At 39.9% G+C, this 25723-nt stretch overlaps 1 protein-coding gene across 1 annotated transcript in view; it reads right to left on the bottom strand.

The window, feature by feature from the left end:
• Positions 1–25723, bottom strand: part of LOC126199303 (transient-receptor-potential-like protein) — a 212081-nt gene that overhangs the window by 73713 nt on the left and 112645 nt on the right. The window contains exons 15-16 of the mRNA XM_049936138.1: positions 18041–18266; positions 2750–2963 (exon numbers count right to left, since the gene is read on the bottom strand). Coding sequence (XP_049792095.1) covers positions 2750–2963; positions 18041–18266 — 440 coding nt within the window. The remainder of the gene's footprint in view (positions 1–2749; positions 2964–18040; positions 18267–25723) is intronic.

Genomic DNA, 25723 nt, shown 5'->3' with positions numbered 1-25723 from the left:
ATCCATTTCCAATTAGCCTATTCTATTGATAAACTGTTACTTTTACTTAAAAAATCTAACTGTTGTCTATTACAGGTTTTGGTGATCTTTCTGTATCTAGTATTATGTGAGCTCAATTGTTAATTAGTATTGGTTCAAACTATGGGACTTTGTACTGAATACTTAAGCAGTTAATCATTAGTGGTGCACCATTTCATCTCTGGAAGCCTTTGTTTTACGGATTACATAAATAAATTGGTGTTTGGTACAGCTATTAATATTTGGACTGGATGGAGAGTCACATAATCTAAAAAAGCTGCGTGTGTACCTAACACTCTGTTATCGACCTGGGAAACAGCCTTGAAAGGTCTACATTATTTCCTGTAATGAGCTATTGTTAACGGCCCATGATTGTCTGTAAGCTTTGATTCAATTCCTTCTGACCTTCAAATGAGATTCTGATGTCTTGTGCTGCCCACATGGCTGTCACTACTGGAATTGTGTTTTATGTGTGTTAGTGCTTTCATAAAATGTGATTCATGCATTGTATTAACATCTGTGCTGTTTGTATTGTAATCCAGCTACCATTAATAGTCCAGTTTTCAATAAATGATCCTTCTGCAAGGGGTTAGTGATTAAAATTATTACACATCCATGTGCACCACATTCCTATCTTTATAGCTCCCCGCATTGTTATTAATGTCTGATGATACAACAGACCAGAGGTAACAGCTTCCGAATTAATTCTGTCAACTACAGGGATGTAAATGAATATGTGTTGTTTGCTTCCCTGTATCTTATTAAATGAAACACAACTGAAAGTAAATTAAATGATTAAAATAGATGTCTCTCTTGTTTCTTTTCTGTCAAATTCATTATAAAGTCACCACATAGTAAAGTGCGAGGATTTTTAGTAGTAGTTGACATAGCTTCAGATGTGCTTGGGAAGCTCATAAAGTTAGAATGAGAGCTCTGTAAATCAGTTTCCTTTTAAGATTTGTTTCCAATAAATTCAAACATCTTTTCACAGCACCTACCACTCACTCACAACAAAATTTTGAAACATCCATCTCTCTGAAGGGAATGCTGTATCCGGCATACATGGTTAACTTCTCACATCCACAAAGAATATCACGAGAGTAAGTCTTACGATCACTTAAGTTAGAAGATGTTATTCTGAGAAACATGATATAGTAGATTTAGTACCTACTTCTAGTTCATTGACTTCATCCTGTAGGACACTAAGGTTTTAATAAAATAAAAAAATAAATGCAGTGTTAAACTGTTTGTTTTTCCTGTCACAGCAGAAAGAATTTTCTTTAATTACAGATATCTCCAGCAAGCAGAAATACCTGTTAACCCAATTCACCTTCTTCTCCTTCCACAGTGGAAACTTGATGACATGTGACTTATATCCCATGCATTACAAACTGAGGAATAAGTTCAACCAGCCTCTCCTTCCAACTCATATGACATCATGTAATTGGGCAAAAGAGAATTAACAAATGAACACAAATCAGTTACTTTGTCAATAACATTTGTAACATTTGTCAGTTAATTCACCACGTGTTCCATGGCTGATTGTGCAGTCTAAATGAAAAGATTGCCAGACTCTCAGCTAATGAAGTCCAATTAGCAAAAATAAATATGATATGCTGAGAGTGCCATCACAACCTAAATCAAAACAGGGCTCCTGGAGTAGATGTCATTCCTTCAGAATTATTGTGATCTGTGGGAGAGCAAGCCTTGACAGAACTATTCCATCTGCTATGTGAAACAGGCGAAATACCCTCAGATTTTTAGAGGAATGTAATAATTCCAACTCCAAAGAAGGCAGGTGCTGACAGATGTGAATTTTGTCAGTCTATAAGCTTAGTAAATTACAGTTGTAAAGTACTGACTCAAATTATTTACAGAAAAATTGAAAAACTACTAAAAGCCTATTTCAGGGAAGGTAAGTTTTGGTTTTGGAGAAATGTAGAAATATGCAAGGCAGTACTGACCATACGACTTATCTTAGAAGATAAACCTGAATAAAGGCAAAATTACATTTACAGATTTAGAGAACTCTTGTGAAAGTGTCTGAGATGAATTCTTCAAAATTCTGAAGATAGGAGGGATAAAATACCAAAGAGTTTTTCATAACATGTACAGAAACCAGACTGCAGTTATAAGAAGTGAAGGACACAAAAGAGAAGCAGTAGTTGCAGATGTAGTGAGACATGGTTGTAGCCTCTTCCTGATGTTATTCAATCTGTACATTGAGTAAGCAATAAAGGAAACCAAAGAGAAATGTAGAAGGGATTATATTTCCGGAGGAAGAAATAACTTTAAGGTTTGCCGATGACGTAATTTTGTCAGAAATAGCAAAAGATTTGGAAGATCAGTTGAATGGAAGTGATAGTGTCTTGAAAAAGGTTCTAAGATGAACACGAACAGAAGTAAAAGAAAGACACTAGAATGTAGCTGAATCAGTTGAAGTTAATACAATTGTATTAGGAAATATGTCTCCAAAAGCAATCACTGAGTTTTTCTATGCAAGTAGCAAAATAATTCATGATAATCAAAATAAAGAAGAAATAAAATGTAGGCTGGTCATCTTCTTTGTCATATATTGTTATTACTGCCTAAGTACTTCAGATATTGTCACAATCACGTCTGCTATTTTTGAGTTCACTGAAGTAGCTACTGTTTGCTAGAAATATTAATTTTATGGAATATAGTGCTATGTAAGAATGACAAAATATTTTGACTGATTTCTCATACTTACGATTGGCACACTCCTTGAATAACCTGTCCCCATTTATGGGAAGATGAATTAAGTACAGCTAATTTTGCAATACGTCGGAATCTTGCCAAAGAGTCTTCAGTCTCAGGTGGTGGTTCCATCAACTGATCTATTTCCTCCTCAGCTGTTACTGGTGCTACATGGAAATCTTTCATCAGACGCCTTTCCCACATACGCATCTTTTTCCCAAGAATTGCTGCAAACAGAAATTAAATAATATGGAAAATTATGATAGTTGCTTGCTCCTTCAGACTGTTTGTACTGACATGTCATCTGAAATTAAAGACATTAAATTTGAAAGTTTCATTTAAACAACTTAATTTGTTATACAAAATATAGAAAATTACGGGAAATTTTCATTGGTGTGAATTTTGAAACTTTGATTCCGATAGTGCTGTGAACACGTGCACCACCAAAGTAAACTATTAACTCATGAATGAGAAACAGACTGCAGGGTTAGATGAATAGGTCTGTAGACCACATAAAGTAGCCTATAACATACAGGGAGACCAAAAGTCAGTTAACATTTGAAGTCAATAATTCAGGGAATAATGTAGGTAAAGAGTTAAAATTTGATATACATGCATAAAGTACATGAGTTTTATTGAAACCAAAAAAGAGCACAAAATGACCAACAGACATGATAGAAAAACAATAATCAGCATTTTTTAGCAAAGGCAATATTCTTTATAACATAACTCAACTTGTCCATCATCATTCATCAACTGTACCTGTAGACAAGTACAATGTTGTGAACAGCACTGTACAAGATACCAGTACGAGGTGCATTCAAGTTCTAAGGCCTCCGATTTTTTTTCTAATTAACTACTCACCTGAAATTGACGTAATCGCCCTGCAGATGTACACATTTTTCACAACGCTGACGCCATGTTTCCATGGCAGCGGCGAAGGCTTCTTTAGGAGTCTGTTTTGACCACTGGAAAATCGCTGAGGCAATAGCAGCACGGCTGGTGAATATGCGGCCACGGAGAGTGTCTTTCATTGTTGGAAAAAGCCAAAAGTCACTAGGAGCCAGGTCAGGTGAGTAGGGAGCATGAGGAATCACTTCAAAGTTGTTATCACGAAGAAACTGTTGCGTAACGTTAGCTCGATGTGCGGGTGCGTTGTCTTGGTGAAACAGCACACGCGCAGCCCTTCCCGGACGTTTTTGTTGCAGTGCGGGAAGGAATTTGTTCTTCAAAACATTTTCGTAGGATGCACCTGTTACCTTAGTGCCCTTTGGAACGCAATGGGTAAGGATTACGCCCTCGCTGTCCCAGAACATGGACACCATCATTTTTTCAGCACTGGCGGTTACCCGAAATTTTTTTGGTGGCGGTGAATCTGTGTGCTTCCATTGAGCTGACTGGCGCTTTGTTTCTGGATTGAAAAATGGCATCCACGTCTCATCCATTGTCACAACCAACGAAAAGAAAGTCCCATTCATGCTGTCGTTGCGCGTCAACATTGCTTGGCAACATGCCACACGGGCAGCCATGTGGTCATCCGTCAGCATTCGTGGCGTCCACCTGGATGACACTTTTCACATTTTCAGGTCGTCATGCAGGATTTTGTGCACAGAAATGCCAACTCTGGAGGCGATCTGTTCAACAGTCATTTGGCGATCCCCCAAAACAATTCTCTCCACTTTCTCGATCATGTCGTCAGACCGGCTTGTGCGAGCCCGAGGTTGTTTCGGTTTGTTGTCACACGATGTTCTGCCTTCATTAAACTGTCACACCCACGAATGCACTTTCGACACATCCATAACTCCATCACCACATGTCTCCTTCAACTGTCGATGAATTTCAATTGGTTTCACACCACGCAAATTCAGAAAACGAATGATTGCACGCTGTTCAAGTAAGGAAAACGTCGCCATTTTAAGTATTTAAAACAGTTCTCATTCTCGCCTTAATGAAAAATGGTCCAATCACAATTGATGTGGTAAAGTCACACCACACCATGACTTTCTTGTCATGCAACAGGATTTCCACGGCAAGTCTGGGATTTCTGTAGCCATTGTTCTGCAGTTGTGGGTGTTGACAAACCCTTGGGTTGTGAAATGGGCTTTGTCGATCCACAACACTTTAGACAACCCATGCCGCAAATTCTCTCAGTGTCACAAAATCCAGTTATACTGGATTTTGTACGTATAGCATGGGAGGACATGGCTTAGTCCTCTCCAAACAGTAGTGTGTGGAGTGTTGGTGTGACATATGACTTTAGGAGTGCTGACTTTACCATGTGGAAATAAGCCCACTAACGTCTGCATTTCTTTGTGAACTGTCTGAGCTACAGTAGTTCTAGTACTTGGTCACCCACTATACAGGGCTGATCATCTAAATAACACTTGGCTCTTGAACTTCATGAAATTTTTTTTCACAGCAACACTTATTATAGAACCTTTACCTGTTCAACTATCCTTCTTCTGGCAGGTGGTTCGTAAAGCTGCAGTAGTGGATTCTCCATTCTGATCGTACAATTTCACGTAAGTGCCATTGCTGGTAAAGTCATCTTTAAATGATTTCAGGTCCATCTGACTCACTCTTTCGCTACAGCTCATTTTATACAAAATTCTCATACAGCATCACTGATACATTGCTGTCCAGTGCCATCTGTTGGCCGGTTTTTGCACTCATTTTTGGTTTCAATAAAACCCCATGTCATTTCAGGCATGTGTGTCAAGTTTTTCCTCTCTGCCTATGTCTGCCTGCTTATCTGAGTCGTAACGTGCTTGCCTGCCATGCAGCAGGCCTGGGTTCAATACCACTTGGGTTTGAGATTTTCTCTGCTCATGGACTGGATGTTGTGCTGTCATCATCTCATCATCACCAACACGCAAGTCGCCGAATGCAGCATCAACTGAAATCATAACCAACACACAAGTTGCCCAATGCAGCATTGACTGAAATAAGATTTTCAACTCAACGGCTGAACTTCCCTGGATTGGGCCTCCTGGCCATCAGTTCCACACGATCATTTCATTTTCTCTACGGACATTATTCTGTGATTAGTGCATTTTCAAAAGTCAAAGGACTTTTGGGTGACAATGTATTATAGAAAAGCAGTTGCTTAACATATCAGTAAGAAGTCTCAACACATGTATTTAATAAAAATTGCTGTAATTGGTATTTCCAGTGGAAATTCCACAATAATTTACATTCTACTAATGTATCAATTAAAAAGCTACTTTAATATGCTTTGGATAAAATATTAGAAAGGTTTTGTCTAGGCTTTACCTGACCTGGACTAATGAAGTTCGTTTCAGGTTTTATCTTTTTTTGTGTAAAGTTTTGTCAGTTTTTTGTGTGATGCAGCAATGTTGTGGGCATATGAAATGCTGTAACAACAGTTTTAGATGCCAATAGTAAGTAAATTACTTTCAGTTAGCTGCCAAATGGGATGAGGATGCAGTTGAGTTCTAATTTTATTTTTCTGATTTGTAAATCGACACAATCTTTTCATCTCTGTCCCTCTCCCTTCAAGCCTTCTGTCAGAAGAAGGAGCCAGTGGCTCCAAAACATTGAACATTTCCATATCATTTATACGTGTTTTCTCCTGCTGTTGCATGATTAATAGATTTTTTATCTACCCATATTATATAGCCACTTTGTTTGATTCCCCGCATGATAGGACGTCATTTGAGAATATTGCATGTTGGGTTTCACATAGTAAAATCACTGCTGAGTGCTCAAAATCCACAAATAAATGCATACTCTTTGGGTTTCTGTGGTCCAAGTCTTTTTAATTGATGTTGATTGGAATGGAGTACGTCATTCTGTTCAAGACATCTACAGTCTGGAAGCCACCTTACAGTGTGTGTCATAGGGCACTTCTGGTAACACAATATTTTCCTTCCTTTCCATGTTCCAGTAGTGAATGGTGCTCAGGAAGATTGATTGTCAGTAAACCTCAATAGACTCTTCTCTGTCACTGGAGTTTGTTGAGCATCTCCACAATGCTCATGTGGCAACTTTATGGTTTCATGAGCAAATATGCCACTCTTTGATGGATCTTCCCCATCTCTTTTACTAATATAATTTGGTAAGGGTACCAGACTGATGATTAATATTCAAAAATTGGTTGAACAAGTGTTTCATAAGTCATTTCTATGATGGATGAACTACATCGTCTCAATGAATATCAGCTTAGCATCTGCTTTCTCTGCAATTTTTTGTTATGTGAGCATTCAACTTTAGGTCACTATTGATTGTTATTCCTGGGTATGATACAGGAAGTGATGTTTCCAATGATTTGTCCTCGATGATGTAACCAAACAGCAGTGAGTCTCTTTGCCTATTTATAAACAGCATGTTACATTACATTTATTTACATTTAGGACCCTAACCATCAGTGGAAGAAATGGAGAAGTCTCCTGTTGAAATTATTAGGGAATACATTCCAAGAGGATTTGGGCGGTATGTTACTTCCTCCCAAATACATTTTGTAATATGACCTTGCCAAGAAAATCAGAAACATGTTTGCTCCTTAGAAGTGTAACAACAATCAGTCTTTTCATGTTCCATTTGCCTACAGAACATGGATGCCAATGTAACATGGAAGGGAGGAAAAGATAGTGGTGTTATTATTATCCTCTGCTGCATTCACTGTAATGTGGCTTGTGGAGTAAAGATGTCAAGCAGAATTATGTCCTCCATGTCAACTGCCATTTCTTACACCAGTCCCCTGCAGTTTCTCCTGTCTTTCACTACAGTCTTTTGGTGTAAATTCACCACAGACAAGAACAGTGGAGTATACTTAAAATTATTCTTATGTTTGTCAGTTTTGCTCTATTAAGAATGACGCGATGGATTTTATTTGCAAAGAAGTCCTGAATTCAGTCACGAGATTGATATGATACTTCATAACTTCTTGATTTGTTCACTAAATGACAGCACAGAACTATATTGAATATTTTCAAGAAGTCAAGTAAAATGTCATCAACTTGGGTTCCTTTACCTTTGGGATTCTGGATCTCACATACAAATAATGCAAGCTGAGTTTTGGATGATATCTGTTAGAAGAAAACATGTTGATTGTTATAGAGCATATTTTTGTCCTCCTTAAAAATCATTAATGCACGAGCCTAAAACTTTTTCCATAGTTCTACAACAGATTTACATCCCTGATAAAGGTCTACAATTATAGGCATCTATCTGGAACCCTTCCTGAAAGTGGGAATAGCATGCACTTTTTTTCCAATTTTAGGTACCCTTTGTTGCTCCAGTCATCTACGATAAAATACTGCTAGAAGGGAGCAAGTTCATTTTCATAACCTCTGTAGAATCTGTCAGGTATTTCATCTACTCCAGACACGTTGTAGTTGAATTTCTATTCTGCAGTCACTTATCTGTATAACTATCATTCTGATGTTTGTGTAATGACTGAAAGGAGTAACAGTATTATGATGATCTGCATTGAAACAATTATAGAAGAACACATTTTGTATTTCAGTCATCTCTCTGTCATCCTCTGTTTTTGTGCCAGTATGATCTTTGAGCATCTGAGTAAATATTTTTGGTCCACTTACTAACTTTATGTAAGACCAAAACTTGGTAGGTTTTTTTTTTTTTTTTTTTGTAAGATTGGTTGACCTTGCAACATTATTAGTCATCAGTGCCATCATACCCTTATGATCACTGAAGTGCTCCTCTACTTTAATTAATAGATGTTTGGGCCAGTTGGTTACTAGGAGGTCTAAGACATTGCCCTCATGAATATATTGTCTATCTCTTCTTGAAATAATTTTCAGACAAGACATTCAGAGTAATCACATACAAATCCCTGTCTCTGGCTCCAGTTTAAATCGCATAACTCTCCCATTCTAAAGTTGTAGTCTCACCCTATTACAGTAGCAAGAGTAGGAAATTTACAATCTTTTCCAAGTTCTCTCTGAAATATTCTGTCACTTCAGACCATGGGGGAGGCAGTCTACTACCATGTTTGATCCATCTTTGATCTTATGTTCACTTAAATCATTTCACATTTGGATCTGTAATAAACTCACTAGTTGTTACAGAGTTCCTTACTGCAATAAATACATTCCATGATTGGCATCTGCTATACTCTCGTGATATATTTTAATATGAATTTAGGAGTTGATCACTATTCCCTTTCGAATTACTTTCTGTTCCTAATACTGTGTGGGCGTTATTACCTTTAGTAAACAGTTTTAATTCTGGGTCCTTTATGTTTGATGCCCCTGCAGTTTACTAGAAAGGGCAATCAAAAAGTTTCCATTTGAGGGCATTGCAGCAATGTATATACAACATAGTGCGACTCTGAAGTGGGTATATAAGCACTAACTTATAGGAAAGGGACTAGTGTGACATTCTTGTATGAGTGTTGAAACTTTAATAGTGGCAACTATTTATTTATAGCTCATACAAAATAGATAAGTGTTTCAAAGTTTTACTGGCCTCCAAAGTAGTTACCAGCATTGCATATAACCCATTGCCAGTGATGTGGAAGTCGTAGGATACTCCTAGCAGCGCCAGCTGTGTTGACAGTTTGAGCAGTGCGGGCTATTGCCCCACGAATTTGTAGCAGTTCTGAGGTGAAGGCCATGAAATGTTTCCTTTAGTTTAGAAATCGAGTTGAACTTACGAGGGCTTAATTCAGGTGAGTGCAGTAGGTGGTATAGCACGTAGCAGCCCGATCAGTCAAACAAATCAGTAACAGCTTGCACTGTACATGCTTGAGCATTGTCTTGCAAGATGATGGTCAGGTCCTGTGGAAAGTGTCATCACTTCTGTCTCTAAGCTGGTTGTAGGTTTTGTTCCAAAAATGAACAGCATAGAGACAGAAATGATAACACTTTCTGCAGGACCTGACCATCATTTTGCAGCACGTACAGTGCAAACTGTTACTTATTTGTTTGACTGATGGGGCTGCTATGTGCTATACCATTTGCTGCACTCCCCTGACTTAAGCCCTCATGAGTTCAACTCAGTTTCTGAACTGAAGGAAACATTTCACGGCATTCGCTTCAGAACTGCTACCAATACGCCAGGCAATAGACCGCACTGCTCGAACTGTCAACACAGCTGGCACTGCTAAGAGTATCCTATGACTTCCACATCGCTGGCAATGGGTTATACTTAATGCTGGTGACTACTTTGAAGGTCAGTTAAACTTTGAAACACGTATCTATTTTTTATGAGTTGTAAGTAAATAGTTGCCACTATTAAAGTTCCATCCCTCGTATTTGTGACATGCAGTAAACGATGAAATGTGAATTATGGTGACATTATTACCAGATGCATCCAAACAGGACCAATGTGCTCTTATTGTTTTCTTGGTTACCAAAGGACAAATACCAATGTGGAATGGACAAATACCGGTAGACACCCATCAGAGAATGAAGAACATGTATGGGGCAGCATGACTGTTATCCACTGTCTCTGCTATTCCATGCCTTCACCGTGGCCACTGTCTACACATTGAGATGGTTTCACAATCTCTCTCAGAAGGGAAGAGGAGAGGAGTTTCTGGCTGGTGCCTGATGTCCCAGTACACACATCACACGGCATTTTACTGTGGTTTGCCACCCTGCCATATGCCTACAGCTGATGCAGCTCCATTACTCTGCAACATCTGCTGTGGTAACAAGGGAGCTACGATCACCCAACTGGCATTATCTTTCTTCCATGAAACCAAATGACGCCAGTCACTTCCTGGTATCCATACGCCAGACTGCCTTTATAGCATCACTGCCTGCAGCTCTCCGGCATTCTGAAGCTGAGTACGAACCGACCGTGAATCCAAGTGACATTGACAAATCTCTTATACTGCACAGCTGGACCAGGACCACACCAGCTCAACCACCAATTGTGACCATGACCAATTTCAGCCTCGGAGAGTAAGCTGTTTTGTTTACGATGTGATGTAAGATCTCTTAATGCTATACAGGTAGGAACATGTGGGCTTCCTAGATCATCGTAACTGTGCACACCATTTTCTGGTGCTCTCTGGCAATAGCTGAAACGAAATCTAACAGATTGTGGGCAAATATTCTGAATGGTGGTTGAAAAGTGTTACTTTCAAAATTAATTTCATTTTATGCAAGATGAATTATGTTATGTGTGCAAACGTGCTTCAAATTTCTTAAATCACAGAGCATTTGATTGCCATTTAAAGCTTCACACTTTGAGGGCCAGCCACATAGAAGAATTTCGAGTCCAGAAGACTATACATTTATGTAATTATTTAAAATTTTTCTGGTACATTTGTGTGATGTATATTAAAGTGTAACACATGCAAGAAAGACCAACATTATGTGTGAAACCTTAGCTTTTTGTGTAGGTACACTACGTATATTAATTTAAATGATTAACTTTTCCTATTTGTGTATTCGCACTACTAAATAGTGATGTTGCTATTGGCTGACTACATCACATGTCCTATGATCTGAATATCTGCAATCATCGGCTGACAAGATCATGTGACATGAGCTATGACTGGATTACTAAAGCGCATTGCAAACTCGATTTCAATGCTTTCGAAACTAATGTGCTGTGTTTGGTGGAATTCAAATATATATAATACAAAAGTATGCAGCAAATTGTAATAGGAAAATATGCAGTGTACGTATTGCTACACTTCAAAGATCTTTCCAAATCACTTTTTTTTTTTTGCTTGGTTTTGTTTTCTAAAGTGCCAGGAAGTTCTGTGCTGGTGTAGAAAACCTTAACCATTCAAAGGATTGATAAGTTTTATGGATCCAAGGGGAAGTATACTATCATTTAACACAGAAAAAGTGTATTTTTAATCAGGAAATCCAGGAAAAATTGGGAACTTTTTCCTTATCCGTGTATACACCCTGTCTCTCTCACAGCTTTGTGGAACTATATTCAAAGAATGTAAATTCTTCTCATAGATCAGGACAATCTCTTACATTCTTTTTATGGAGAATATGTTTCTTGTTGTTCATGATTTCTTGTTTGCTTTCTTGTAAAGATAAACTTCCATGGTTAAAGGCTACCTGGACACTTTCTTATTTTTTGTGTGTACCATTTCATCATGAAATAATTTAGTCAGCAACGAGGATAAATTTTTCATGCCACTTGTGTCCTCAGAGCTTTGTTCCTTCTTTCTGTGTTCAACCAGATAGCCCTTTTCTCTGTGCATTTGTGTGCATCCATGAGTTGGATGGCATTCTGTCAGTTGCTCTTTCCCCATGGATTTTTCTGCACCAGAACTTCAGCTTCTGCAACTTGTCCAGTTGCAGGGTCAGCAGTTGCTTCATTTGAACTAGGGAATTGGTCATTTGCTCCCATGCTTCATGGGGGAGAAGCTCCTGCATGCTACATCTGGGAAATCAAGGCTTCTGCTTTGTGATCGGCATTCCTGCACACCTCAGAGCTCCTCTGACGGTGCCTCGCCCATTCCGATGATCTCCTGGCACAGACTGCTTTGCGCACCTGCCACGTGTTGCCACACCACTAACCCCACTTCTGATTTTTGACATGGCCTTGGACTTTTGGATGTTTTCCTGGCTGCACTGGACCTCTCATCTGCAATTATGCTCTCCAGTGCTGCTCTCCTGCCCTCCTCAGGCCCCACGGCCCGACCTCTGCCCACTTGGCCTCTCACATTCTCGCATCCTGTGCTACTCCCTCAGAATCGTCTGCTACAGCAGTCTGTGCCATGGTGCCATGGACCCTACTGCCCCGGCATCCCCATCTCTTGTGTCCACAGCTCCAGTGTCTGCAGCTCCAGTTCCTCCTGACTTTGCTCCTTCAACCACAGCATTCCCAGCACCCCCCACTGTGGCTCCTCTGCCCGCTACAGCACTTCCTGATGCGGCACCTAAACCTGATGTTGCCCGTTTGCCTGACATGGCACCTCCATCCAACATGGCGCAGCTGTCCGATGCAGTGCCCCCACCTGATGTGTTGCCCTTGTGCAATGTGGCACTTCCACGTGATACAGCACCTATAATTCTTGCACTTGCAGTACTCTCGCTGCCATGACAGTAGCCATCACTGCCCCTTGAATGTACTTCCTTGGGGCTCTCTGTGCTGCCTCGCAGACTTCCCTGGATCCTCTTTACATCTCTTGTGGAAGTTTAGCCACAAAGCTTGGCCAGGCCTATATTGCCACCTCCATCGGCCTGGGAGCACCTCTTGATGGTAGCTGTGCGGGTCTTTTGTTTTTCCAGGCCTCCTCCTGGACACCCTTTGTCTGCTTGTTGCTGCACTCCTTGTGGCCCTGCTCCAAGCACCTCCCACCGCCTGCTACAGTGCTGCCAGCACACTCGCTGCTGGCCCTGGTACCACCCTCCAAGCCCACTGCCATCCTGCCTCCATGCACTGTGCCCATTGCTGATCCTCAGCTCTCTACTCCTGCCCTTGGACATCCGCTTTCTCTCATGCTCTGGGATTTCTTCCCAACAGGCACCTTCAAGGTGCATCATGGGCCATCATCTCAATGATGCACTGCTGCATCCGGCCCTAGTTGTGGCTCCGGCTATCTCCTCCGTCCTGCGTCTTCTCTTTGCCAGCAATCCTTTCCTCCATTCCATTTCTCTCAGCTGCCTGTGCTGTCTCCTCCATGGGGAGGAGGAGTGTCGTGCTTTTGTCTGTCACCTCTGCCAAGGCCACCATGTACTCATCAGTATAGTTTTGCTATCTCCGTCTGAAAGGATGAGGAGTGCAGTGTATGGCTGGTGCCCAATGACGCAGCACACATGCCACATAGCATTGCCCTGTGGGTTGCTGCCCTGCCAGACACCTGCAGCCAATGCAGTTCCACTGCAGTAATGAGGACACTGTGATCATTGGACACAGCTGACACTATCTCGTATCTGTGAAGCTATGTTACCCCAGCCACTTCCTGGTACCTATGCACTGGGTGGCCTATAAAGATTGCTGCCTGCAGCTGTTCACAGTCTGATGCAGATTCTGAAGGTGAGTCTGAAACGACCATTAATCCGAGTGACATTGATGAGTCTCCTATACTGTGCACCAGGGCCAGGACTACGCCAGTGCAACCATTGATTGTGACCATGATCAATTTTGACCTTGCTGATTAACCTATATTGGCAGACTGTGTGCTTTCTATTGCAACTTTGTGGATCTTATTCAAAGAGTAATAATTCTTCTTGTAGGTCAGGATGATATCTTATGTTCTTTTCATGGATAATCTGGTTTCTTGTTGTTTGTGTTTTCTCGTTTCATTTCTTGTGAAAATAAACTTGTTTTTTGTGTAGACTACTCCATCACACAGGATACTTTAGTCCCTTTGTCCCAAGAAGTTCAAGAGCCAGCCATCTGTTGAAAAGATGATTCTCACCCTATTCTTTGATTACTCAACTGGGAGACACTCGAGCACCCACCCTATTATGCAGATCTCTACCCATGCGACTGTCATGCCTTCAATTCCTTAAAGGAGGAGTTGAAGGGTCAATGATTCCTTCAAATGTGAATGTGCATCAGGCAGTTACAGACTTCTTCTCACAGTAGGACATGGTATTTCACCAAATGGGTACCTTCAACTTGTTACATTGGTGGGATGGTTGCCTCAATGCTCACAGCAATTTTACTTGATTGGCATACCAATTCTGATTCAAGGCATTCGATACAGTTCCCCACAGTCGTTTAATGAACAAAGTAAGAGCATATGGACTATCAGACCAATTATGTGATTGGATTGAAGAGTTCCTAGATAACAGAATGCAGCATGTCATTCTCAATGGAGAAAAGTCTTCCGAAGTAAGAGTGATTTCAGGTGTGCCGCAGGGGAGTGTCGTAGGACCGTTGCTATTCACAATATACATAAATGGCCTTGTGGATAACATCAGAAGTTCACTGAGGCTTTTTGCGGATGATGCTGTGGTATATCGAGAGGTTGTTGGTATATCGAGAGGTTGTAACAATGGAAAATTGTACTGAAATACTGGAGGATCTGCAACGAATTGATACATGGTGCAGGGAATGGCAATTGAATCTCAATGTAGACAAGTGTAACGTGCTTCAAATACATAGAAAGAAAGATCCTTTATCATTTAGCTACAATATAGCAGGTCAGCAACTGGAAGCAGTTAATTCCATAAATTATCTGGGAGTAGGCATTAAGAGTGATTTAAAATGGAATGACCATAAAAAATTAATTGTCAGTAAAGCTGATGCCAGACTGAGATTCATTGGAAGAATCCCAAGGAAATGCAATCCGAAAACAAAGGAAGTAGGTTACAGTACGCTTGTTCGCCCACTGCTTGAATACTGCTCCACAGTGTGGGATCCGTACCAGATAGGATTGATAGAAGAGATAGAGAAGATCCATCGGAGAGCACCGCAGTTTGTTACAGGATCATTTAGTAATCGCGAAAGTGTTACGGAGATGATAGATAAACTCCAGTTGAAGACTTTGTAGGAGAGATGCTCAGTAGCTCGGTACGGGCTTTTGTTGAAGTTTCGAGAAAATACCTTCACCAAGGAGTCAAGCAGTATATTGCTCCCTCCTACGTACTACTTGCAAAGAGACCATGAGGATAAAATCAGAGAGATTAGAGCCCACACAGAGGCAAACCGACAATCTTTCTTTCCATGAACAATATGAGACTGGAATAGAGGGGAGAACCGATAGAGGTACTCAAAGTATCCTCCTCCACACACCGTCAGGCGACTTGCGGAGTATGGATGTAGATGTAGATGTAGATATGCAGCCTTTGAAGGGAAGTTTTTTGATTGCCCCTGATAATATCACAGTAATATTTTCTGTTTATGATGTACAGTGATGAAAGTTCTTCTCTGAGAGTAATGTGGCAGATCCACCACCTTTTTGTCAGACAATTCATTATTGACCCTAAACAGGGCTTCCTCTAACCTAAAAATCACCATGTGCACACCACACACTTTCAACTACCTAAATAGTACCTTTGTTTGTGTGGTGCGTACCTGACCTTACAATTATCCATCCGATAACGAAGATCAAAAAATTTGCATCTGAGATTGTTGCAGAATTGTCTGAGCCTTTTGATGAAACCTCCCACTTGGCTCCAGACCAGAGTTTCACTACAATTCTGAGAGTAATGAGCCATATGCTGTAAATAATGAGCCATGGTTACACCACAAGTGTGATGATAGCTGCCTTTACCAGTCCAACTAGCTGTCTAAAGGAACAGAGGATGACTTCAGAATCCATGCAATTGGCATCATTTGTACCGGCATGAGCTATGATTTGCAGCTGGATGCATTGTGTTCAGTAGCTACCAGCAGAGCCTCCACATCTCAAACAGTGCCTCCCAGCAAACATACTGAGTGCACATGGGCCTCCTTTCTCTGGTGTGCCTGCTATTTTCCTCATGGTCTCCGTAGCCCCACTAATGTTGGAGCTCACAACGGCCAACATACCCAACCTCTGCTCTTGTCTTGACAGGGTCATTAGACAGTAACCAAACATGTGAGGCACCCTGTGATGGTTCAGATATGTTACTATTACTAAGGTGTAAGATGCAAGTGTGTGACCAGTTCCCACATTTTCTTTATGCGCAAAGATATGTAAACTCACCAGTGTCTGCCACACACCCCAAGTAAGGACAAACAGGTCAGATGTTGTGTTTTGGAAGACACAGTGACACTGAGATTTTCAGCACCATCAGAGGCGTAACAGCTTTCATCCATGGTGTCCTAACATACGGTTTCAAATATTGTATTGAATAAACATCTGCATGATACCTTATTCATATCTAAGGTGTTTCTGTGAGGACAATGCAAGCTTTCAGAGATAACTGAGAAGTTTAAATGTATAAATTTTAGTTAGGAAACCCTGATCCAAAAATGAATGAGCCAAAAGTCATTAGAGAAAATATGTTCAAAAATGTTAAAATGTGTGTGAAATCTTATGGGACTTAACTGCTAAGGTCATCAGTCCCTAAGCTTACACACTACTTAACCTAAATTATCCTAAGGACAAACACACACATCCATGTCCGAGGGAGGACTTGAGCCTCCACTGGGACCAGCCGCACAGTCCACGACTGCAGCGCCTTAGACCGCTCGGCTAATCCCGCGCGGCGAGAAAATATGAAATTTTCATTTTTTTTTCTGCTACTGAAATGATGAAAGTTGAGTAGATACAATTTTGTAGTAATTTTATTTATCAGCACAACTCCTACACCATGATATATTCATAATATTTGTTCAATATGAGGTCTCCCAGCTTCCATCCAGTCATGAAATCATTGCTCATAGTTCTGTTCCTTGAACAATGTCATAAGCAGCAAGAATTTGTGCAAAGAAATGCTCTTCAGTCTTGAAAAGTGTCTCAAGCTTAAGATTTCATATACCTGTACAAGAGAAAATCTAGTGGAAGGCAGATCATTTGGAAGAGCTGGTCACAAACATGACATATTATTCTTATCAATCTTTCAGGAAACATCAGATGCAAGTATTTATGAGGATGATGCTTGAAGTGAGACAATGCTTTGTCATATTGCAAACACATATATTCAATATTGCAGCCACAAACATTCACACATCAAACCGTTTCTAGTGCAGTAGTGGAACTCCCTGTCCCTCATAATGTGTGTCTACAATGTTGTCAACTATGTTCTTAATGGAGTAATTTATTGAATCCTGCAAGCAGCAATTTATAGCCTCTTGTATTCCACTGGATGACTTATCCTACAACAAGAAATAATTTATGGTAAGTGCCCTCCACTATTCACCTCACAATGTTTATAGACAGAAGTTCCTTTTCTCAAATGGATAAACTTGCATTTTTCCATTGTCACTGGAAATTAGAATCATTATAACCGTGGAAAGCTCCTGTATACATGATGTCCCTCCTAAAGATCGTCAGGTGCATTTTCTTTGGTGTTTTGCTGGATGTTTGCAGTTTTGTTATGCAGTGTTTACCTGGTGTCAGCCCAAACAGATATTGCTCATTACATATTTCATGTAAAGTCTACTTTCAACAGAAAGTACCATTTTGTTTCCCATTACAAACAAAATTATTTTTAAAACTAAATTTTACGTGACTATTTGATGGAGAGCCCCCAAATTAGTCTAGTGTGATGTTTGTTTTATCGATATGTATTAATGAGGGCAGTAAAATCTGAAGAATAACCAGTACTCCAGAAGGGTCTGAGCAGCCTTGCTGCATGTTGGTAAGTCACAGTGGTGCGCCTGACGACTCTTCGGAGGAATTCTCTATGTAAGCTCTCTGACCAAATTTTCAGATGAGAATTTAGTATTACCATTTTTCTCCTGTAGAGCAATTGTACAAACATATAAAAGTAAAAATGTTTACATAATGATAATTTACCTTTCTCTCTTGTGTCAGCGCTAGTGACATCCATTCCATTCTTTCGGAAGACTTCAAGCATCTGGCATTTCATTGCAGAAATTTCTCCTTTAACTTCATTAATATCATCCTCTGTGACAGGATTTTCTTCAGCATGCCTGTGCATAGCAGACACATATCTCCAAACAAGTGATCGCATTACAGCTGTGTAGCGGTAATCACGTTCCTTCTCTTTTCGTTCCTTGCGCTGAAATGTAAATAGCATATGAAGACAACTGAAACACCATGGTAATGTTATTGTCACTCATATTGATAATGCTGATGTTCCTGTTATATGCACTATAATGATAGTGTGTTTATTGTTTGAGTTTCTGTTCTGTTTGTTATCAGCATATCACATTTATATTGATATTATGTGCACAGGCTAGCGCATATCCTGAAGTATGATTGGGTGTTTCACTCCCATTTGCAGTTAGGATTATGCTAGGGTAATTCGGGACGTGCATCAGTACGGAATTTTACACACATTTAGAGAACAACAGAATTAAGATTAAAGCTGTATTTATCCATAACATAAATTTAGTGTGTTGTCAGACAATGTACACTCATGCTCATAAATTAAGGATAATTGCAGAATGGGGTCCACACAACATGGCACTACACAAAACTGGTGCTAATAGCATAGTCACATAGGGAACACACACCACACAGATCTGTAAGTCCATGATATTGGTGATAAGTTGAGAAAACTGTCCCGAAACATACGTGCTACAAAACACCACTGTTTCCTGCACATGTACCCCGACATCAATATGGGATATGATCACCATGCACACATACACAGGCCGCACAACGGATTGGCGTACTCTGGATCAGGTGGTCGAACAGTTGCTGGGGTATAGCTTGCCATTCTTGCACCAGTGCTTGTCGGAGCTCCTGAAGTGTCTTAGGGGTCTGAAGACGTGCAGTGATACGTTGACTGAGAGCATCCAAGACGTGCTCGATGGGGTTTAGGTCTGAAGAACAGGCAGGCCACTCTTTCGCCTGATATCTTCTGTCTCAAGGTACTCCTCCACAATGGCAGCTTGGTGGGGCTGTGCGTTATCATCCATTAGGAGGAAGGTGGAACAGACTGCACCCCTGAAAAGGCGGACATACTGGTGCAAAATTACATCTCAATACACCTGACCTGTTACAGGCATGCAGGGGTGTACATGCACCAATCATAATCCCACCCCACACCATCAAACCATGACGTCCATACAGGTCCCTTTCAAGGACAGTAAGGGGTTGGTATCCGGTTCCTGGTTCACGCCAGATGAAAACCCAGCGAGTTTCACTGTTCAGACTATATCTGGACTCGTCCATGAACCTGGGACCACTGTTCCAATGACCATGTACTGTGTTCTTGACACCAGGCCTTACGGGCTCTCCTGTGACCAGGGGCAAGTGGAATGCACCTTGCAGGTCTCCGGGTGAATAAACCATTTCTGTTCAGTCGTCTGTTAACTGGGTGTCTGGAGACCACTGTTCCAGTGGCTGCAGTAAGGTCCCAAGCAAGGCTACCTGCAGTACTCCGTGGCCGTCTGCGGGCACTGATGGTGAAATATCGGTCTTCTTTCACAAAAACATCAGATTTATCATGGAGGTTGAGTAGAACAACTGCCTCTTATTTCTGGATGTCCATATTTCTGGATGTCCTTGTGCAGAAGAAACCTTGTACTTGGCATGTGAGGTACACAGAAAACTTATTCACGAAGGACTTATATCCATCAGGGAAAGCTGCAATAATTGAGGACAACAATTTTTCTGTCTGATGATACTGACACACAGGGTGAGGACTATTCATGATAGAGCTGGATTTTCTGGAAAAGACAGAGCAAAGAAAGAGGCAAGGAGTCGCCTTCTTACCAAATGCTGGTGTAGGAATTGGCTGAACTCTAAACAAGAAAGCAGTTAAGCCCATCTTCCAAGCCTTGCATAAATAAGAAGTCTTTTGGGGAGCATGAATAAGAATCTCAGACTAGTACATCTGGTTTTTGTGACAGTGCTATGTCTCTGTTTGTTGCACTGGCCATTAACTCTATGTAACACTTGACCAGGAAGGTTAAACTGGCACTGTGTCAACAGAGATTAATGGAGGAGCACACATTCAGTTTCAAGATGTCTACTATCTGTCCAGTGAGTGGTTTCTGGGACAGCATTGTTCAGGAGCTAATGAAAGTACGTGTGGGGCCAAAGCCTGTGAATAATGATAGGTGTTTTGCCTTCAGTGCAGATTGGCAACTTGCATCTGAAGCAGTGAGATAGAAGTGACAACACTCTAAATTATGTGGGGCAACAGTGGACCGTGAGCACTGGGAAGCAATCAAATGATTAAAGAGTGGATGTTATGGGGAGTTAAGTGTCCACCATGGCTGACACCTATATGCAGAAATGCATAGGAGACTCCAGCAGTTTGCCAGAAGATGGAAATACAGTAAAAGTCTTCTGAAATGCTGTGGACACGCTGCATTTCGATGTGTTGAGAAATCAAATTAGATAGCAGACTCAGAAACCCTAGTAAGTGCTTGACATCATAACAGAAAAATATGTGCAAGTACCAACGACTGTAATCATGTAACACCTCAAAAATATAATAAATAGTAAAATGTGGCATAAAAAGTGTGTGACTGTGGTCTGAATAGGTGTGGCATGTTAGCATAAAAGTCACTCAACCAAATTGATCTACATGGGCAAGAGAGACAAGTGCCACTTGCACTTGCTGTTAATTATCTTATAATTGTGACAGTTGCTGCAAGTAAGAACTCTACATACTGTCAGCAATATAAGGAAATACATTGTACATAAAACATACCAGATAAATATTTTGTACAGTATTAAACTGAAGAATTTTAACTGAATGGTAAATGTAGAAGTCAACAAAATAATAATTTGAAAGTCGTTAAGAATCAGTTATAGGCAATATGTGCACTCTTTGCAAAACATGTTGTGTGATTGCCTGAGTGCCTCTGTACATTCCTTAATGAGGGCAGCAGCGTCCATGATGCAACCAACCACTACATTTTGCATACTTACTTCTCATTTATAGACCTCAGTCTACATCCAACTCCACAAACAAAAATCTGATGGTGTAAGGTCTGGCAACCTTGGTGGCCAGTAAACTGTACTACCATGACCAGTCCAGCTATTCGGGTATTACATGCAGTGTAGTGCATTAGTTTGCTGCCCATTGTATGAAACAGGTATTCTTCCACATTCCCATTTTTATTCTGTACATATAGTTCGACAACCTGTGCAGGAACAGCAACACATTGTTGAAATGGTGCAGCATAGCCCTACTGCCAGCACGTGATGGACTGTCTTCACACATCAATGTCTCACTAATACCTGTATGGTGAGCATTATGTGCAGAAACCTTGTAACCATTTCACATACAGTGCGTCCACATATCTTCACATTCATAACAATGACACATGATTTGAATTTTGTCACTGGTTAAACGACAATTTGCTTCCATTAATTCTTTTCATTGATGAAGCCGCATTTATATGTAATGGAATCAACAACAAAGATAATAATCATCATCAATGTTTGTAAGAAAATCCACATGCTACAGTGGAAACCAATTTGCAAGTTAATTTTTTGATCAATGTTTCATGCGGCAAAATCGGTGATGAATTGATAGGTTCAGTTATTTTAGAAGAGTGAATGATGGGACAGAATTACTTACATTTTCTTGAAAATTCATTTGTTGAACACCTTGAGGATTTCCTTTGGGCACATGGAGTGCAATGTACTTTCAGCATGACAGAAGCCCTCCACATTTTTCCAGGCATGTAAGAGAACATCTCCATCACACTTACCCTAATCGCTGGATTGTTTGTGGTAGTACAGTTTACTGGCCACCCAGGTTGCCAGATCTGACACCATCACATTTTTGTTTATGGAGTTGGATGTAGTCTGAGGTCTACAAATGAGAGGTAAGTACACAAGATGTTGTCGTTGGTTGCATCATGGACGCTGCTGCCCTCATCAAGGAATGTGCAGAGGCACTCAGACAATCACACAACATGTTTTGCAAAGAGTGCACAAATTCATTGAAGTTGACTGTCAGATATTCAAACATAAATTGTGAACTGTACAGTAACATTAATGTGATATGTATGAGAATGTTTAGAGGTGATTGTGTTAAGAATATGGCATATTGAATAAAACAGAAAATAAATAACAATGTAACTCAAATGTGTTCTATCACAGAAACCATCAGAACAGGGCATATGCCCATGTAACGATTTTTGCTTCAAATGATTGTAACTGCCATGTGCCTTGAACATTGACCTTTTCTTCTGGAATACCGTGTATAAGATGACAGAGCCATTATTTTTCCAAAGATAGGACTAGAAAGTGCCTGAAATCTTGTTGAAGGAACCATACTGTGAATCAGCTGAACTGATTAACAGAACCTTTGAAAACATAGATAAGATTAGTACTTGTTCCATAGATCATGAATACGACACTTCGTAATGATGTGGAATGTGTCAGGTTAATAAAAGGTGTCTATACAAGATATTACATTACACAAAATATTACATGACACTTAATTTTTTTTTTTTTTGGGGGGGGGGGGGGGAATTACCCGCTTACTATATTCAAAAGTTCATCTAATGAGTAGAAGGAGTTGCCATTAAGAAATTCTTTTAATTTCCTTTTAAATGCTATATGGCTATCTGCTAGACTTTTGATGCTATTAGGTAAGTGACCAAAGACTTTTGTGACAGCATAATTTACCCCCTTCTGATCCAAAGTTAGATTTAACCTTGAGTAGTGAAGATAATCCTTTCTCCTAGTGTTGTAGCTATGTACAACTCCTCCACCAGCAGCAACTAAACCAACTTCACCAACAGCAGAAACATTACCAGCTCCTCCTCCATCACCTTCAAGAGTAGCAGAAAAGAATAGACCAGTCACAGTAAGTAAAGTATCACCTTTGTCTCATGATGAAGTGATACCAAATGATTTGGGAAAACATGTTCCTATAAAACTTGTGGACAGTAAAGTGAAACAAACTTCCAACCGTGTTTCAAACAGACCCAAAAAATTACCAAAGAGAAATGAAGATTTTTTATGGTTTATCCCAAGGAAGTCCAACCGCCACCTAACGTAGATTCCAGGGCTGAAAAAACAATTAAATGTTCTCCATTGTCCCATAATACTGTACTCCTCCCCTCCTGTGACATTAACAAAAACCACTCACCAACTTTGTCTTTCAAGATAGGTTATCTCAATATTGAAAGTATAAGTGGAAAACACATAATTTTAAATGAATTTGCAAATGAGAACTTATTTGATGCATTATGCTTAAGTGAGCACTGGTGTAAAGGAAATGAAATATCTTTTCATGTACTAGATGATTTTCACTTAGCAAACAGTTTTAGCAGAGAGCAACATATTCATGGGGGTGTATCAATTTACATTAAGAAGGGATTAATAAATTGTAGTAATGAACTAGATCTAGGATTTTTGTGCAGTGAGATACATTTTGAAGCCACAGGCGTATATCTGGATCATTTAAAAATTGCTATTGTATCTCTTTATAGATCACCGGATGGAAGTCCATTAATATTTTTAGAAAAACTTGAGACTTTACTAAACTTCTTTCTTAGTCCTCAGTGGAAGAAATATAGTATCGTGATTGGTGGTGACATCAATGCCGCATTTGATGTAAACAAAGATGTGCACACTGTAAATGAATTTAAAAACCTGTTACGACAATTCAACTTCATTTTTACGAACTGCAAACCCACAAGACAGTCCGCTTGTCTCGACAACATACTTACAAATGTCAATAGAGAGTTACTGTCTTCAGATGTAGCTGTCTTCGATTTCTCGGACCATGACTCAGTTTGGGTAAAAATAGGTACAGATAGGCCTAACATGGAGTATAAGGAGTTTAAAGAGCCTAAAGTAGTCATCACAAGACCAATAACGCAAGAAAAACTGTCTAATTTTATGGTCTCACTCAGTAATTATGATTGGTCAAATCTGTTTGACAATAATGCTCAGGACTCTGCCAATACATTGTTTGATAGATTTTTTCATTATTTCTTAAATATATTCGAGACTAACTGCCCTCAATACAAATGTAAAGTTAACCCTAAAAGTAACAGTAATAGACATAGGGATAAGAGTCCATGGTATACCGCTCAACTAGCCAATATGAAAAGAAGGTTGTTGTTGTATAGAGATTCTTACAGACTTAAGAAAACTGATATGGCTAAACAAAGGTACTCAAGAGCACAAAAAGAATATAAGTATGCTTTAAATGAGGCCAAAAAACAACATAACCTAGTCAGCATTGAGTCATCAAAAAATAAATGCAGAAAAGCATGGACTATAATAAATTCAGTGGCCAAAAGCAAGCAGAAAGTTGAGGTAGTAATTTCAGCAGACGAATTTAACAACTACTGTATAAAATCTGTTAACCAAATTAGGGAAAGCATTGTGAGGCCACAAGAGACTGTTGTTGATCTCATTAAATACCATAATGTAGACTACACCCTGAACGATAAATTCCTTTTAACAGAGGTCACACCAGATGTTGTTTTAACTCTTGTAAATAACTTTAGACCCTCTGATAGTGAAGATATATATGGTATTTCTTGTAATATGTTAAAAAAGATAATTGGCTACATAGTATATCCTCTTACTAAATGTATAAATAGATGTCTAATTGAAGGAGTATTCCCAGAAGTATTAAAATTATCCAGGGTAGTGCCCATTTACAAGAAAGGAGACAAAAATTGCCCATCTAGCTATCGCCCAATATCCCTGACACCTATTTTATCTAAAGTTTTGGAATCCATCATCTACTCCCAGTTGTGTGATTATCTGACATGTAATAACATTATTACTCCGGTACAATTTGGCTTTAGGAAGGGCAAATCCACAGTCCATGCCATTGACTCCCTGATTAAAAAAGTGCTTAATGCTTATGAAAGAAAAAATTTTGCTCAGGCTACATTTTGTGATCTGAGCAAAGCCTTCGATTCTGTGGAGCATATTTCACTCCTCAACAAACTAGTTTATTACGGAATCACAAACAGTGAAGTCGACAACATTTTTGAATCTTTCCTCAGCAACCGTAGACAAATTGTTTGTATTGGTAAACAGAGATCACAGCTAGCTGAAGTTAAGTGCGGTGTGCCACAAGGCTCAGTATTAGGACCTCTGCTATTTATCCTAATGACAAATGACCTACCATCCTACGTAAATACTCACTCCATTCTCTATGCAGATGATACCACTTTTTTCAATATCAGCTCAGACATTGATATGCTCCAAACTGTGGCAAATGACACAATATCACAGGCATCAGTCTGGTTCCGAGCTAATGGGTTCCTGCTTAATGAAAGTAAAACTCAAAAGATTGTATTTAGTTTGAGAGATCCGCCAGCAGAAGACTTCAAGAATAGTGTTAAGTTCTTAGGTATTGTTATAGATACTAAACTGACTTGGGAGCCACATATTAAATACATTAGTGCAAGGCTGTCGAGAGTGGTGTATTTGTTAAAGAATTTAATAAACCATGTACCTGCGGCCTATGTAAGATCAGCCTACTTTGCTTTTTTTCAAAGTATTATATCTTATGGGCTTTTAATATGGGGCAATAGCTCACACCTTCAGGACATTCTGGTACTTCAG

The sequence above is a fragment of the Schistocerca nitens genome, chromosome 8 (genome assembly GCF_023898315.1).
Source record: "Schistocerca nitens isolate TAMUIC-IGC-003100 chromosome 8, iqSchNite1.1, whole genome shotgun sequence".
Classification (NCBI taxonomy): domain Eukaryota; kingdom Metazoa; phylum Arthropoda; class Insecta; order Orthoptera; family Acrididae; genus Schistocerca; species Schistocerca nitens.
Note: the sequence above shows the minus strand (reverse complement) of the source record. Positions and strands in the feature narration are given on the sequence as shown.